We start from the raw sequence: 19,007 nt of genomic DNA on the forward strand, positions 1-19,007 counted from the left end.
CGTTGATCAGTCTCTAAAGCCATCCAAGCAGTGTGCTGTTGCTAGTTGTAGGGCAAATAGGATTTTAAGTGATATCTACAAAACTACTGAACAGAAGCATAAAAAGGTTATAATTTTATTATATTGATCACTGGTTAGGCGACACTTAGAGTACTGTGTCCAGTTTTGGCTTCATATCTTAAGAAGGGCATTGAGTTATTGGAAAAGGTTCAGAGAAGGACTACTACAATGGTGTCTGGGATGGAGAGTTTGTCATATGAGAAGAGATTAAGATTTCAGATATAGTCTTCTCTTGTAAAAAGAAAAGTTAGAATGAAGTTTATTGAGGTGATTAAGATTATTAAGGGAATTGATAATGTTGATGCATCATCATTTTTTTCATATTTCATTGTGAAATTGGTAGAACTAGGGGACACAAATATAAATTACCACAGAGTAGGAGTCATCTACAGCTAAGACAGTTTCATTTTTCTAACAGGGTGATTGGCCTTTGAAACGAGTTGCTTTTAGATGTTTTAGATACTTCAAGTTAAAGTGACTTTAAGAGAAAGCTTCATAATTATATGAAAGATAACAGATATATCTTTGATTTTTATTATATTCTTCTATTTAATAGCACATATTGTGCTAAATCTATCTTTGCTAGTCGCCCCTACTTTTGAATTTACAGTCTAAAGACAACAAGATCCACCACAATTTGTTTACTCTTGTCTGAGCAAATAACGCAGCTAAGGCCTTAAAGTGCGTAGCAAGATTATATTTTTAGTTTTTGGTCTGTCGTGAAGCGAACGATGTGATCGTGGACTCATAGACAGGTAGACTAACCAAAGGGCCACGACCAACCTTGCGAAGTAGAAAAATCTAGACATTCTTTTTATGTTTGAGTTTATTGAAAACAACTTCAATATGAAAAACAAAATATTACTAAGCTATTAAAACAGTTGAACGTGTAGATTTTTACATTGATACTTTAATAAAGCAATGTTTCACGACAAAGGGTTATAACTGGGTCTTGTAAGACTGTAATTTTTTTTAAAAAAGAACATTGTACTGAACTAACATCTGGTATATTTGTTTCCTAATGTTTTTTTTACAAATCACATGAGATACTTTTTATATATTACGACGATAGTAAGCAATTTCCTGCAATCTGATTCTTTTGAAATAATTATACTTTCACGTGATACATAGTTTCTTATTCATTTGGACGAAAACAAACGGATTCTTCTGATTCGCCGGAAATCATTCTACTTTGATGTGGTCTATGTATTTCGAAATGTTTCTATAAATAAAACTTAATTAACATTTAAATTAAATGTACCATAAAAATATTTACTAAATTATTAGCCATACTTTTACTTTTTGCTTTTATTCTGGATTATTTTTTACTTTAAACACAACAATGAAACAGAATATCATCATTCAAAATTAGTGAACTTCCATTTTCTTTCGATTCTGTAATTGACAGTATTAATTGCATAAATTATAAAGTTTGATATTATCTTTGATAGCTTAATCAACTAACTGCTGATGCAAAATTTAGAATAAAAGTTAAAAAAAAAATTATTTCCTCAAGCTTTGATAAAATATTTAATGTATTAATAACCTTAAAGGTGCTGATATGAACAGATATATGATGTCTAATTAACTTCAAATTTTCTTTTATAAAACATGCATACGTGTTTGTAAGCTATTTTGGTTATTACGTTATACTTCGTTTCTCTCATTAATTAATTTACAACCAGTCAGATTAGGCAAAATTTAATTTCGAGTAAACTGTTTTTCTTCTGAGTTTTATTCGTTAAAATGTTATGCAGCTCGATTGTCGATAAGAAAAATTACAAAACTTAATTACAGAATTATAAATAACTATAAGCCACAAGTTTTTCACCCTGCATAATGAGAGCTGGACGTAGTTTAGTGATTAGGTGTTTATACTGCGAACTGTGAAACTCGGGGTTCGTGGCCAGTTGTCACAAAAAACCACTCCACACATTGGGGTCGTGAATGCACTGTAAAATTAAGGGTGAAATTCCACTTTTCTCTCTGACAAGAATAGCCCAAGAGATAGCTGTGTGTGCTTTTAACTAGGTGCATTCCTTAAAATACACATCACTCTATACTATGCTTATACAGCCCTTTGTGTAGCCTTGTGGGAAAATTCTGAAACAAATAAACTAAAAAAAATGAAATAGTCTATGTTTCTTGTTAATTTTGAAACGCAATTTAACATTTAAAAAGTCATGTAATGTGTAAAAATGGTTAAATCATTCTTAGATAAAAAGTATAACTGTTTGTTATAATAAAGCTAAGGTCTTAGTATTTTCCTTTTTCCACATTTGTTTTTTAACATAACCTACACTTATTATTGGGATAAATATATATTAAATATGAAATTAAGCCAACTATATTAGCATTAAGAGGAAAAATAGTTTTGTAAACCTATGGTTATATCAACTAATAATCTGAAAAAAAAAACCTATCTTAACCTGTAAGATTATAACATTAGGTCGCGTGTACGTTGAAATTAAAAGCTTGTGTAAAGCATGTGATTTGTTTTAATATAACAAATACTGAATATCGTCGTGTCAATCTACACACACAAACATGAATCGTGGTTCTATTGGTTCTGGAATGATAACTGCGAAATAGAATATAGTAACGTATAGAATATAGTAATGCTCTTAGAATTTTCTTTCAGTTGCAGTAACGTAATAAATTTTAAAATGTCGTTATTTTTATATGAGTAGAGTAGCAGAGGATTTGTAAACATTAGTCAAAAGTCTACCTTTGTCATGATCGAAAAAGGATGAATCTATGTCTAACATTGGGTAAGAATGCACGTTTCCATAATGAAATATTACCAGGAATGTCTTCCGGTTGTGCGTTTCGTCCCCCGCTAGTACAGCGGTATATCTACGGATTTACAACGCTAAAATCAGGGGTTCGATTCCCCTCGGTGGGCTCAGCAGATAGCCCCATGTGGCTTTGCTATAAGAAAACACACGTTATGCGTTTCTAGTCGCTAGCTAATATGCTTTATTTCCGCGAGAGCAGGTTTTTATTCTATCCGTTTCGGTTTTTACACAGTTTCTGCCTCTAACAGTATTTACTTTGAGCGTGTGTAAATGTAATAGTCTTATATGACATCAATCGCTTTGAGTTAAAACGACTTTATTGTAAAATGGAAATAATTACAACCTTTCCTACTAATCACGTTTGGTAATTTCATATAACGAGATCTATTTTGACAAATTCTTTATAAAATGCTTGATATTTTTAGTTGGGTAGTAAGTATTAAGCACAAAGGTCAGAAATTTCTGATACAGAAGAATAACCAACCATAATTTAGTACTTCTGTAACTAGGAGCGTATCGAGTGAGTGTCGCTTACTGTTTATTACGTGGTCACTCTTAGCCAAATGACAGAGTAAGTAACATCGTTATATTGAGATTTCAACATGGGACAGTTAGATCTCCTGCTTGACACACTAATTACTAGGATGCGCCCTGTTTATAATATATACACCGAGTAATGTATATCTAGATTCGAGTTAAGTGGTTTTAAGTGTCCAAAAACAGAGACATTTTCTTCATTGTGTTTTTTATAAAATAACTTTTTGTTATTAAAACATTCACAGTAACGAATACTGTGATTTTCTAAACCTTTCACAGACTCATAGTACTGCAAAAAAGCCTAAACACGTAATGACAAAAGAATTTAGTTATTATTTTAAATAAAATTTTTGCTCAACAACTGCCTAATCTATTTGATATTATCATTTATTAAACAGTTTTATTATAGTTGTAGACGCCATATTTGAGTCTTAATAAGTGTTGTTGCTACTATTGTTGTTTGTTGATTTACGCGCAAAATTACACTTTTACTTAAAATTTGCGTTATTATTAACCTAGAAACATTGCTTGTTTCTAACAGTATTTTTCTTATATAGGTGCTTTTATGGGATTTCCTTATCCCTCTCTATCTACCTACTTGAAATTTTACGCAAAGCTGCACGAGACCTCTCTACTCGGGCAGTCTCTAATTGTAAAGTAATAGGCTGGACAGAAATAATCTAATCAACACCATTTACTGTCAGTTTTTGGGCTACTCTAATAGAATAGTAAAATTTGTCCGTCATTCTTATGACACACAGCACCTCTAGCTTCACAGACCTTTAGTATTTGTACTTGCCTGACGGTCATTCACATCAAAAGTGTGCTCTGCTTATTGCGCAAATCGGTTAACCGAAGGTGTTTGTCAACATGCTGTATAAAATATTAGAATCTGAGGTTGGATTCGCAACTCACTGGGAAGACGTTTTCTGTGATGTATCAAACTGAAGTCAATATCTAGAATGTTTTAAAATTTTCTATCGCTTTGCAAAGTGATGTACAAGATACTTTGCTGACATATTATACTCAGAATATGAGTCGCACGCCTCAACACGCTTGGCCATACCGGGCCTCAAGTGGTAACCTACATTTTTAAAGTAGTAACCTAGATTTTGGATTTGTTATATGAATTAGGATTTAACAAGTTGTTTACCACCAATGCCGGAGATTACGTTAGGCTTAACAAAGAAAATCTATCATTTTTATTCATAGTTAAAATAATTACCTTTCAGTATAGTCCCAGCATCTGAGGGGCGCAGGTTAGAATCCCCGTCGAACCAAACATGCTCGCCCTTTCAGCCGTGGGGGCGCTATAAAGTGACGGTCAATCCCAATATCCGTTGATAAAAGAGTAGCCCAAGAGTTGACGGTGAGTGGTGTTGACTAGCTGTCTTTTCTCTAGTCTTACACTGCTAAATTAGGGACGGCTAATGCAGATAGCCCTCGTGTAGCTTTGCGCAAAATTCAAAACCTTTAAATATTTTATGAACCAAACGTAACTCTGGGTCAAACAATATTTATCTACATTTAAGCTTTATATACATATTTTTCCTGTGTAACATTTATTTTTAACGTTACTTGAAACGTAATGTTCTGTTTTAGTACACATATCATTTTAATATTTAGTCATATTTTAATACCTTCAATAATAGACCATTTATTTACCTCTAAATCATTTAAAAACCAGTTGTGATATAGAAGCTGGCATTTGTACAATACTTCCGTTTATACATACCTTAGTTAATAACATGGCCTGACTGAAATTTTTACAAGTTGCTTAAAGATAGAGAGACAAAAGATAAGAAAAGACTACAACATTGAGGTATTTCTATAATTTCATTAGACATAATACATTTTAGTCTCTTTATTTTCCTTATTCACAGAGATGACTTCCAATTTTGTTCTATCTGGTCTTTCAGAAAAGCAATCCAAGGAGAAATTAAAATTTCTACAGAGAATGGAGAAACTAGAACTTTACAAAGCACTCCGGATTGGGGAGTAAGTATTTTTGTACCTGTAAGGTTACCTTAACGTATCTGCTTTTCGTTTCATACGTTTTTGAAGAACAGTGGTAATTATTATTCATAAAATAATTAACATACGACGTTTCTTTTGCACCTCAATTTCAGGCTTTTGTGTAGTTATCAATTTCTTTGTTCTTTACTTTCCAGTAATTTAGTAATATTAAATTATAATTACCAAAGTCACTTTAGACATTTTTTGTTTAGCCGCAACTCATTTTCCTTAGCTTATTGAAATTCAATTGATTCAGTAGTATTGATAAAGTTTATTTTTTTCATAATTGTAGTGTTATAACATTTACAATGAGGCATTATTTAGTTCAGTTTGCAAATCTTATTTGTACCACTTAAGTATTAAATGTAGCAGTTAAACATCAGCAACACTTTTTTTTCTGATTTTCATAAGTAAATATTTAATTACATCTGCCAAGTACCTGTGTTTCATTTAGTGTATATATTGTATTAATTTATTTTGGATGTTAAATGCTAATAAATGTTAATACAATATTTATTACATGTTATAATAGTTTATTTCGTATTAATCTCTATTGTTTCACATGATGGTTTTATGTTGTAGACAGACCTAGCTGTAGAGCAAATTGGATAAATATTTTAATTGCTAATAGCTAGTTCTTTATTCTAACTTATATTCAGTTTCCCAAGTTAAAAACTGATGAGGATGAAATATGGAATATTTGTTACTTTTTCATATTTTCCTATGTTCAAGATCTAACCCTGTTATTATATAAAGTTTAATATCGCCTAAATACATTCCACATTTATTTTGTTGTTGATTTAAATTTACTTATTGTCAGTTACACAACAGCTGCTTGTAAGCTTATTATGTTTATATATTACAAAACTTAGTTTTTATACCATGTGTATACTATAATATTACTTGTTTAAATAAAACACATTGTTAAGATGCAGTCATACATCAAACTTGAGTATTTGACGTAAATAAAAAAATAAAATAAATGACATTACTGGGTAATTGTACATAATAATAATATTAACACAGTTAATATTATTAATATCTACAGTTATTATAAAACAAGAAATAAAAATGTGTTTTAACATGTGTTAATGTACCCTGCTGAAAACACCCAACAAAAATTTGACCTATACCAGAACGCGTGAAGATGTTTTAGTACCAGTCATTGTTTTTTTTATGAAATCTATTTTTTTTTGCCTGAACCGACCTCTTGCTTAAGTCCTTTTCCTTCTCTACATTCACATCACCAAAAGAATATTTTCTACCATACATTACAATGTAGTCATTATCTCAAACTGAGTCCGTTACATTTCTAACATTTCTCATATTCAGAAAATTACTTAGATAACAATAACGCCTAGCACGGAAGCTGGAATACCCAATCGATATGTCGATAACTAAAACATAAAAACTTAAGGTACTCAGGAAAACGTGATCGTGGAAGCTAACCAGGCCTCTTCTTCAAGAGGAAAAATTATCTGAACAACGAAAGTGTTATCTAAATGTTTTGGCTAGTGATTCTTTTCAATGTTAAAAATATTTATTATTTTCAAGCCAAAGTTTCAAGCCATAAAACCTAAAGACTTAGATTACAAAAGTGGTCCATCTAAAAATATGTTAATTACCATGTATTAATGTGTTACCATTTTATAACCTTTAGGAGACAGCGATCAATGGAGACCATCTTTGGGTCGCCACTAGTGCCTCTGGGGACTTGTGCTACGTTGGAGAAAATGACTGTTCGGTACTCTATTTTTATTAGTTTTAATTTTTTAATTAATGCTCATAAATGTTCTTCTTTCATTTTTGAACTATGAGCTACAATAGTTCACTAATAACTTCAAGTTACAATTGGATCTTCAAGTTTTAACTTTTGTTACAAGGAGAAATTTCATAACAGCCCTTTCTAGATAATTTATCCTTTAAATAGCTTCTAATTGAATTTTTGCTCGAAACCTAAGAGCAGGAAATAAACTTATTTAACCATTCGTCGGATATATTCGTTCTATTCATCTGCGTAGTTTCATCTTTGATTGAGATGTATTAGTTAATTTTTTTCAAAAATTAGCAAACGTGGTAAAATTGCTCAAATATCCAATAAAGTAAAATAATGAAACTGAACACAAGTTTTATAATCAAATAATTGCTTCATATAACCTTATTACTCTTTCTTGATTAATTAAAATAAAAGTTAAAAAGTGTTTTTAATTAACAACATAGCAACAATAAGTGCTAGTTTTACATACAGCTGTAGTTTTTAGAGTATATTATAAAAAATGTTATCAAAACTATGTTTCTTCACAACTTTTCATTTCAATTGATGATTTTCTATGATGAAAGTACCTGAGGGTTTTATAATTTTATTAGATGTTTGGTTACATACGAATTTCCTAAATACAAACATTCTTAGATCCTGCACACAAGATTTTTATAATGCGGTTATTTTGTAACGAAATTCGACTGAGAAAAACACACTTTCTATATGTCCTAGAAGCGTAGTTCTTATTTTCATCTCACATAAAAAAGTTTATCAGTGGATGTCAAAAAACTACGGACGTAGCATTAAATTCGTTGGATTTCATGGTGATCGATCCGTCATATGTAACATCCTTAACTGAGTATTGAGAGTTATGGTTTGCTAGAGTTCTGGTAGCGGCACTCTGACATCTAATGTTGTATTCTTTGAAACGTTTTGTAAAGCCATCGAATACACCTTTCAAGTGCAAAATATCAAACATAATAAATTTTTAGTTTAGAATGTCAAGACATTGTCAACGTTTCAGGATCACGATGGTTTGTCTCACCTAGAATACGATTATAACCTCATGTTATTCACCGATACGCCTTAAAGGTGACAGTGAATGTTACTGTGTGAATTTTTCTCGCTTAATGCACGTGTACATGACAAAATATACTTTTGAAACACGAATATGTTGGAAACTTTCCAAACATTCTAAAAGTGTTTTTAAGATTGAAAAGCACTTTTGCATCTCTAAAAGTGTTTTTTGGCTTTATCGGCATGAGAGCTCTTCCCATGGTTATCCAACTGCCATTATGAACATAAGTACATTTAGCTATGTGTTTTATGTTAAAATAGATTATTAATAAACGTACAGCCAAACAATGATAACGCTATATGTTAAGGAATATAATTGTGTGAACGCCTTCATTTTTTAATCGAAAGTCGCTCACAACAAAATAAAATGAGTACGCTCACACCAACAGTTATTTTCACTTAGAATGCATCTCTAGCCATGATTCTTAGGACACAGGAGAATGTGCACATCATAATTTGCCTTTTGACATAGGTTTATCTTTGTTCTCTCCCAAATTCTGAAAGTAATCCATAATGCACCAACGGTTTTAAAAAAAAGAATTGTAAATTGAAGACAAAAACTCATCCTTGGAAGTTTTATATTTTAAATAATTGTTGAAATAAAAACAAACAATCTACGAGAGTTGCATGATGTTGTATTTAAGGTGATGAACAACATTAATTTATTTTTTGATTTTATTTAATAAAAGTTACACTGCAGCAAACGTTTACTGTTATAAAAACATTAAATTAAAAATATCAGCAAATAATGAAATGTACGACTCGGTTAAAATTGATCATGCTGACGTATGAATAGTTAAGTATTAAAAATGTATCCAAAGTATTCTTATATCAAAATGTCGACTTTTATCAATATAGTTCAGGTGACTTAGTGGTTAGTATGCAAACCTATGGATTCTAGGACTGAAGGTTTCCATCCCGTTATAGAAACACCATGCTATTTATTTTGGAGACATGGTTTGACTATAATATTGAAGTTCAATTGTCACTTTTATAGATATGAATAATATCCCACGATATGGTAGTGACTGTCTACCAATCCCTTTTTCTATCGGATTTCACGCGAATATCCAAAATGACGAGGCCCGGCATGGGCAGGTGGTTAACGCATTCAACTCGTAATCTGAGGCTTAACGGGTTCGAATCCTTGTCACAACAAAAATGCTTGCCCTTTCAGATGTGCGGGCGTTATAATGTGACGGTCAATTCGTTGGTAAAAGAGTAGCCCAAGAGTTGGCGGTGGACGGTGGTGACTAGTTGTCTTCCCTCTAGTCTTACACTGGTTAATTAGGGAAAGCTAGCGCAGATAGCCCTAATCGTAACTTTGCGCGAAATTCAAGCCAAACCAAACCAAAACAACGAATTGAAAGTTAAATATTGTTTTATTGTATAATTAGAATGAGCGCAGATAGCTCTCGAGTAGCTTTGCGCGAAATTCAAAACAATAATTAGAATGCTACTAGTTATTATTAAAGTTTTAAATTTTAATACAAAATACCTTCTTTAACCAGTAAACATTTCTGTTTGCTTATCCCAAATGCAATCAGTTATGAAAAGCAATTTCTTAATTTGATTGAACGAGTTAGGGTTATAATTCCTCTAAATATATCTTGGGTATATAAACGCATAAATAATTACATTTAGAAATATCAGTCTCCTTTTGAGTAATGTCTCTGTATATTCCTAATTTTTACTTCTTCCTGTAACACAACATTTTATTCAATTTTGTCGTGTACTAATTGGTTTATTTAATTCAGGACGCATCTTGTCCATCCATAAACTTTTCTTGGTGCGTATTATTTCATTTAAATAATTATTTTGAATATTAAGAAGACAGAATTCTTATAATGCATCGCTCTTAGGTCATGTGGGCTCAACAGCACTTTGTCTGAGCTCACTTATTAAAAAGCATGTGCAACACGCAGCATATAATCAGTTGTCCATTTTTTTTCCACTGTTTACAAGTGTCACTTCTAAACGCTAATGTATCCCTGTTTGGGCTCAGATAACACAATTGCAGTAATTTGCAGAAATAAAATGATTTTAATTTTAAATAACTCTTTTTTTTTTCTACTTTTAGTTTTCGTGTTTCAATAACTTTGTAGCATTAAAACTTTCTATGTTACTAAAGCTAACTATGTTACATATATATATCCATCCCTTCCTGTCTTTATAAAAAATGATTTGATTTTTTATTATACATATATGTTTCTATTTTATTAGCTGTATTTCTGTGCACCAGCAATACCTAGCATGGAGTGCGCATATATTTGATTCGATTTTATTACTCAGAAGAATCTCTAATAACCTACCATTAAAATCTAACACAAAATAAAGCATTGTCCGCTTCATATAAATATATGATAGTAGTCCTTTTAGTACTGGAAAGTAATCACTTAGACTCCAGTCTGAAGTGTTCTTTAAAATAATCGGTACGGTAAAGTTCGCCAATTTCTTTTGTGTACGCTTGTTTGTAAAATTCACTTAGTAACTTAAATGGAAATTCCTTGAAATAGAGAGATTTTGAGAAGAGAAGAAAGGATAGCACCATTACCCCAAGTTCACGACCTTTTGTGTTATATTCTGTGAGTGCAGGGGTGACTGAGTGAAAACAATAAAAAAAATATTGAATTCTTCTCCCGAATAATTCAACCGAACAAATTTTTTTTTCATCAACTTTTGGGAAAACAAATTTACTATATGTTTCTTATTTGTTATAGTCACTGTCCCTGAAGATGATACTGTAACTTTATAATATGGTCATTGAAAGGGGATATAAGCACTTGCCTTACATTACTGATTCAGCCTCCTCTTGGTAAATGGTGACAGCTAGATGTTTTATTGTTTTTTTTTAAATCTAGTCTCTAAAGTTGCAGTTTATGAGCTTCATAAAGGAGAACATGTCGTCTTCATCTAATCACAATCTTCATAACATAGAACGATGAGCCGCGAGCCAGAACAAACTTTACTAACAACCATTCAGCGACTTCAAGCTAAATAGTACAAAAGCACATTTGAAATCAAGTCATAAATACACGCAATTATAGTTATAATTCTGACTTATTTCTGTTATTGTTTTATTCCATCTTTCTCTAAAGATAATTATAGTATTTAATGAAAATTCATTTCATACATATATTAAATTTGTTTATACATTTATTTTCAATATAATATTTTACTCCAGCAGAGAGCGTCTTGAAAATATGATAATTATCAAAATTTAAAGAATCCGTTTTATGAAATTACATTTGAAAAAAGTAGTTAGTGGATTTGTTATATAGCATGACTATGAATTGTGTTATATTTGATTATTTCATAACGTATGCTCTTGAGTAAACGGTCTTTATATTGACTGAAAGATTTGCAAGATTTGTCCAAACAATTAGTAGCTTTGATTCACATAACCAAAATGGTTCTATGTACAGAGGAAAAGAATGTTACTTTAACACATGAAACTGGATATGTGCAACTGGTTTTCGAACTCACACATTAAATTATAAAGTGTGGAACATAGCTAAAAAAGTCTCTCAGTGATTCATGATTTCGAAGTTGAGCACTATTTCAATCATCATAATTCATAAAACCCTATCGTCATTGACTATTTTAGAAATATCGTTGCATGTTGTCATTTTCATTGAATCGAACGAATAAAACATTAAGGAGACAATATTCACGGTAATATTATTTTGTTTTTCTTGGAATTTCGCACAAAGCTACTCGAGGGCTATCTGTGCTATCCGTCCCTAATTTAGCAGTGTAAGACTAGAGGGAAGACAGCTAGTCATCAACACCCACCGCCAACTCTTGGGCTACTCTTTTACCAACGAAAAGTGGGATTGACCGTCACTTTATAACGCCCCCACGGCTGGGAGGGCGAGCATGTTTGGCGCGACTCGGGCGCGAACCCGCAGATTACGAAGCGCACGCTTTAACGCGCTAGGCCATGCCAGGCCCACAGTAATATTAGATATGAGTCGTAAAAAACACAACTTATACGCCACATGAAAACACAAAAGGTGCGTTATCAGCCTGAAGCTGTATTCAACTTGCTAAAACTAATCATTTTCGAATAACCACGTATATTTTATGAGCAAACTGCAAAATGATTTGTTAAGAGATCAGTTCAGAAGTTGTGTTGAACACGTGTGTTACAAACTTTTCTCCCTCTTTTCTTGTTTGAAACGTCTTTTCGGCCTTTACTCTGAAGTCCTGAATGATCCGTGTAAATTGATAATAAAACTATTTAATATACATGAATGCAGATGCTCGTCTTTGTACCAGTATATTCTTTTCCAAAAGATAACAACTGAAATCTGTTTAAGCGAAGCTATTGTCTATTTCCACATAATATATATGTTGATTCCCAGACGCGAGTTGTCTCTAAGGTACAACTGTGGCTTTCAGAGTTGGCAAGCCAAGTTCAAATCCGTGTTATACCACAAAACTATTTCTCACACTTTTAGTTCTGAATACATAAAAAGATTGACGGTTAATTCTTTAACAAGGATGTGAGTGGTAGGGTTCTGCTGATTGGATGGCTTCTTTATATATAGTAGTTCAAAATTTAATGACAGCGCATATAGCTTCAATAGCTTTACCACAAATACAAACTCAAACTATTGTTTCACTTACAGGGTAAGATTTTGTAACTGTTACATATAAAATATATTTGAAAATACCATGTTGTTGTTTATTTATAGTACATAATTCATTATATACTGACTACACTAACTTGTAACGTTAATAAATACTTTGATAGAAACATGTTTGTTTTAGCGCATTGCTACATTGTCAGTGATCTATAGTAAATAAATCATGCAACCGAAATCTTGGTTTTATTTAACGTTATAGTAAGCCCGAAAGCTTACAGCTTAACCAAGACGTCAGCCATATAATATAAGTAATCATAGCGCCACATCTTTAACGTACAGCAAAATTACTCACACAGATTTTCGTGTTAACAAAGCACTAAGAATCACAATTTTAAAAATCGTCTGAATCAGTTTGACCACAGTTTTAAAGTCTTAATTTAATGCCAATACAACTGATTTTGTAAGATAAATTCAACGTACAATATTCTAACTGATAGAAGCTCTTAATCTTGTGGCAAAGCTTTTAAAACTGGCACATGATCTAATTGTTTACTTTATCATATAAGCTGAAAGCGTCTTCTTCTATATCGTCCTTCTAGAAACATAGGTACGTTGTCACCTTACGACGAAAATATAATAATGTGGTGTTCCAGTTCCATACAAAATTTCACGATTAATGGATTAGCTTGTTTTGCAAGCTAATCTTCATACTTTTTCATACTTCGCCTATCCTATACACAGCTTATCATTAATGTTGCCTGTTTGCTTTCTAATAAAAATAGTAATTGCTAGTTGTGCGTACCCGTAGCTCATAATATATGACGACAATCGTATTCATTTCAATTGTCAGGCATGGATTACATCATAAATAACTGTGGAGTAAAGAACCAAGCAACCGGCATTCATTAATAAACAAATACACTTTTAATCACGTACTGCATGCAAATAAATGGCTTAAGTGCGGGTCGTCCCGTGCCACCAGTTCGATCCAACATTTTCATGACACGTTGAATCTCAAGCGATCAGTTCAGCTTTATACTCCATACTGTAGTGATGACACAATTGCTACATTCACATCTACAGAACACACACTTAGTTCTTTCAAACACGTTAACTCCACGCACCCAATATTAAGTTCACCTGATAACAAAAAAAAATTAACCAAATAACATTTGTCAACCTCAAAATTACAAAAACCGATACACAATTCACAACAGAAATTCACAGAAAATTTATTCATACTGGACTAAACCTTTCCTGGAACTCAGTACATGAAACAAAACAAAAACTCAGCATATTGAAAAACTAAATAAACACAGCCACAAAACTATGTTCACCTGATAAAATTAATGATGAAATAAACCAAATAACACAACACTTCATCAGTATCAACAAATTTCCTTCAAAACCGTTGAAAAAATTATACACACACACACTTAGATCAACAACAAACAAACAATAATAAATTGAATGAAACAAGTAACTATGAAACCTTGCATTGTTACATGTCATATATTCCCGATCATAACGAGAAAATAAATAGAATTTGGAAAAACAAAACTTACAAAAAAACGTAATATTCCAGTAAACATTACATTCATTCAAACACCAGGTATAAAACTAAAATCCATACTATGTTAAAACTACACTGACAAACGTAACACCAACATTACTTATAAAATACAATGCAACAACTACCACGACTTCTATATCGAAGAAACAAGTAGAAAAATAGAAAGTAAATTAAAAAACACAAAAAATAACTTCGGACATTTTAACACTACAAATCAAATAAGCACAACATAACCATAGAAAAAGCCAACATACTAAGTAAGGAAACAAATACAAACAAACACAAAATCAAAGAAGCCCTACTTATACAAGAACTCAAACCAAAATTAAACCAATATAAATAAACATCTTTATACTTATACCTATATTAATTAATAACTTAACATCTAACTCTATCGCCCTGAAACATGTGCTCTGCAACGGTCAGTTGCAAATTTTCTTTGCTAATCTCAAGATGACTCAAAAAGGTCTAAACGATGTTCTGTATTTTATTTTAATTAAAGTTTTAATGACCATACCAGTCATCTTTAGAACATACGTTTACTTCCAGTGGGTTTCTTGTCATCATGAAAGACGATTTTAATTATATAAAACTATTATAATTATTTTTAAAATTACAACATCACCTAATAGGATTAGTAAATCATTACATTTTACTTGTATATTACAATAAAGTGTTACCATACAAGAATATCACAAGCTCATCAATTTACTCCTGACCTTTTTGTACTTGCCTTGATTCAGCTGACTCGTACTATGCAGTATCCTAAATCTGGCACATATCCTTCATAATATGGACTTTTTCGTACTTGTGTTTCCTAATATCACATATTTTAAAGAATTATAAGTATAGTTAGTTTCTATAGTTTATTCAATTGTTTTTACATTTTGTCTAGACCATATTCAGGGAAGTTCAATGTTATTGGATCAAAAAATATGAATAATAAACAATATTCAATAAACATATGAATATTTCTATCAAAACTGTGCCTTGACTTACACATATATTAATTATATTATAATTGAATCTGAAGTCTGTTTTTATGTGTGTGTATTTCGATTTACCTTTTAATAGAAGGAATCATATGTACAACCTGATTGTGATCTTCTTATATGAATGTTGGCTTGCTTCTATAGAGGTTGAATAAGTTAAAATATACCGATTTTTAACATAACACTCAGCAAGTCACAGTGGAACGACATGTATCAGAACTACATGTTGATATTATTGGTTTTCACAGATAGCATGATACCGCCAAAACTTGATCTCTTCTGGGGTAGCTAATTGACAGTGCTTTCAGACTAAAATCATAAATTTACGTTAAAATCGTGGATTTAGGTTTTTCAAACTATCTAATTTATAGTGTTAGAAGCTATCCAGAAAGAAATTTATAAGTCGTACCCCAGGCTTAACTTTCTTCGATAATAGAAAGAAATGCATTAGTAATCTGATGTTTGTGCGTGTGTTGATTTACCTCTATGATATAAAGAACTGTTTTTGTAATCTGACATTCTGGTCTTACACGGGGTTTCTTTCATCTTGCCTATTGTGGTTATTTTAATATATTTTGGAAATAGCATATGTTGGAAAGCACGTATAAACAATATTGTCAGTCACAACAATATATCTCATTACCCTCACCCAACCGCCCCCTCGGGAAAAAAATAATTGTTCAGCCGTTATTAACATATGCTTATAAATGTAATTACTTGGATAGTTGTAAAAGCTCATGTGCCGATGTTCTGAAGTTCATGGGTAGTCTTCAGTTGTTTCAACCGTTTATGAAACGTTCCCCTGTAAAATTGGTTTGTTTGTCCTATAGCTTAATATTGAGAGAAAAGTAATTTAGCAAACAGTCAAGCTGAGGCTGATACTGAAAGTAATCAACTGAGTGTTTGTGTTCATCTGAAAATACTTTGCGTTTCTTCATCTGCAAATAAGAGATGACATTTAGTATTTTAAACATAAGTAGTAACAGTGACACATAAGCTAAACGGTTAGGTCATATATCGTATCTGTAATTTAGAACTGCCACTCAGACAGAGGTAATTAATGAGTAGCATCCGCCGCCTACACGTGTACATTCATTAGATTTAACCGAATTGCAGGACTGCTGTAGCACATAACCAAAAAGGTTGAGCGCGTTTAGTTGCATATCACGACTGGAACCTTGAATCTTTCGATCTCATGACAAACACGTTAACTACTTGGTCACACTCTGCTCGTTAGATGAAGGAAAAATTTAAGTTTGTTTTGGATTTAAAAAAAATAAATAAATAAGATTGATTTATTTTTTAAATCCAAATTATAGCATAATTTTATAACTTTGTAAAAATATTGTAAAACATGTAGATACAATAGTATTGTATTCATTGAATTCCACTTTATTAAATAAATGTGAAATTTATTTTCGATGGAATTAAACAATTTTTTCTTACGGCAAGAAAATATTTTTACTAACATACGACATAATATACTGGCAACATCTAATCGAGATTCGCTTACTTCCAAGCGACCAATGGCGTTGTTGCGTTGTGCTTCAGTCAGTCTTGGCGTAACTGTATTGCGTGTCGGTAGCTTAACACTGAGCTATGGAAACCGAGAACCCGTCACTTTTATAGGGAATTTGCACATGTTGCACTTGTAGAACATGCAGATCTCTCAAACAAATTTATTGGACACGAATGCGTTTTGGCGAAAAATCCGTTGTTTTCCTCCGTTTTCAAAGTACACAACTTTTATTGTCATTTTGGTCTGACAATCAGTGTTTTAACACGTGTAACATCACATACTTTGAGCTTGTAACGTTATTACGTATATTTCTCTTTAAAATAAAAAAATATCCCTTTTGCGTTTCTTTTTTTGAAGAGTATATATTAAAGCATGTACATGTAAGTTACTTTGGTAATATAAAACTTATTTTCATTGTGGTGTAACGCAATGGTTTCAGAAAATTCTTCTTTCGTATTTCTAGATCATCAAATAGGTTTTTCTTATCGTAGATGACTCCAATACTTATGCTCGAAAGGTTGTAATAAACAATTCATTTCGATTTTCTAAATCAGTTGAACAGGATACATAGCAAACCCAAGGAATTTAACGATATTGTATATTTATTTCACGTGATATTTTCCGTGTTTTCTAATTATAAAGGCGATACTAATAGTGAATAACCAATAACGAAAAAAATAGGAATAAATGGAGAACTTCACGTGTATAACACTGTTCCAAAGATTAGATATCCTTAAGTATTACTAGCATTACATTCTTTCAGTTTTATTGCCATAATCCTTTATTGAGTTCTCTGTTAACTATATAATTTTATCTATTATCGTGAATCAATAATTTTCCTTTAGAAGCAAGGCCCTCGCATGAAGTGTCCTGCTTGTAAGATAACTGCTCACACTGGTTGCATTAGTATCCTGATTGAGAAGGTATGTAAAAGAAATGTTCGTGTTAACTATTATCTAAAATGTATTGATAAAACACTAATAGGTGTCAGAAATGCATATTTTGAATTATATCAGAGTAAACATCACTGATTTTGTAGAAAATACCCGTAACAACAACTATTCTTTCGAACACTAAATTTTAAATAGATGTAATCATTGTTCAACAAAAGTATTTTAAAAATGGCTGATATGTGTATTAAAACTTTAATTACAATAAAGTTTCACTACCCATACCAGCCATCTTAAGAATACATTTTTTACTTCAAGTGATTTTCTCATCATCGTGAATTATTTAACAATATGCAGTGATTTCAAAGTAGTGCAATTTGCTGATATGCAATTGTTTCATTGGTTTTCATTCAGAAATTCTACTGTAAGCCAACACTCAAAGATGTCGGAATACGTCAGTACAGAGAGGTAAGCCATGTCTTTCTTTGTCTCCACACTGAAGTTCAAAATAATAAGATTTTAATTTTTCGCTAGTCTCGTAATTTGATTTTCGTTAGTTTTTTTCTATACAAATTCAAAGTAAATACTTCTAAACATAGAAAGAAATTCTGAGGCGAACTGACATTTTTCACGTGCTTGTTACGTTTGTGTAGTTTTTTTGCTGCAGTTGTGTATCACGTCTGCATGATGTTTGTATTTTCAACATATTTTATGTGTGGCGCCAACTTCTGCGGTAGGAAGCAAACTAGAAACATTTGTTACCTTACGTATGTAGAATATTAAATGAAAATGTTTTATATGTACAGAGGTATAGAGTTGTATAGATTTTGAGCTTTACTTGTGGGTAGACACGTGTACTGGAACGGTAGATACTGGTAGATAGTCCAGATTTATAGGTGATTATATCTGTAATCCTCGATTTGAAATACTATGTTTTATACATCATAGCTATCAATTATTGTTAATAATATTTGTGTGATCTGTTTTTATAGCATAAAATGAAAAAGCTACTCTTTAGCCTAAGTACGTAAACTTAATAAATGTACTTTTTAACAGTTAGAAAGATGGTAAAAATTAACTTATAGCTTAAATTGTACTTTCACGCTAAAAAGTTAGCTAGTACTATGGAAAACGTTCCACTAAAAGATTATTAAAATGTAGTTTTCTTATTGAAAACACAGAAATACAAATTGT

At 31.6% G+C, this 19,007-nt stretch overlaps 1 protein-coding gene across 3 annotated transcripts in view; it reads left to right on the top strand.

The window, feature by feature from the left end:
* The window catches only part of LOC143225511 (eye-specific diacylglycerol kinase-like), a 258,722-nt gene that overhangs the window by 193,287 nt on the left and 46,428 nt on the right, over nucleotides 1–19,007 (top strand). For all 3 annotated transcript variants that reach the window (XM_076455094.1, XM_076455093.1, XM_076455092.1), the window contains exons 2-5: nucleotides 5,315–5,393; nucleotides 7,072–7,155; nucleotides 17,769–17,846; nucleotides 18,228–18,281. In XM_076455094.1, coding sequence (XP_076311209.1) covers nucleotides 5,315–5,393; nucleotides 7,072–7,155; nucleotides 17,769–17,846; nucleotides 18,228–18,281 — 295 coding nt within the window. The remainder of the gene's footprint in view (nucleotides 1–5,314; nucleotides 5,394–7,071; nucleotides 7,156–17,768; nucleotides 17,847–18,227; nucleotides 18,282–19,007) is intronic.

This window comes from Tachypleus tridentatus, chromosome 9 (assembly GCF_004210375.1).
Source record: "Tachypleus tridentatus isolate NWPU-2018 chromosome 9, ASM421037v1, whole genome shotgun sequence".
Taxonomy (NCBI): Eukaryota; Metazoa; Arthropoda; class Merostomata; order Xiphosura; family Limulidae; genus Tachypleus; species Tachypleus tridentatus.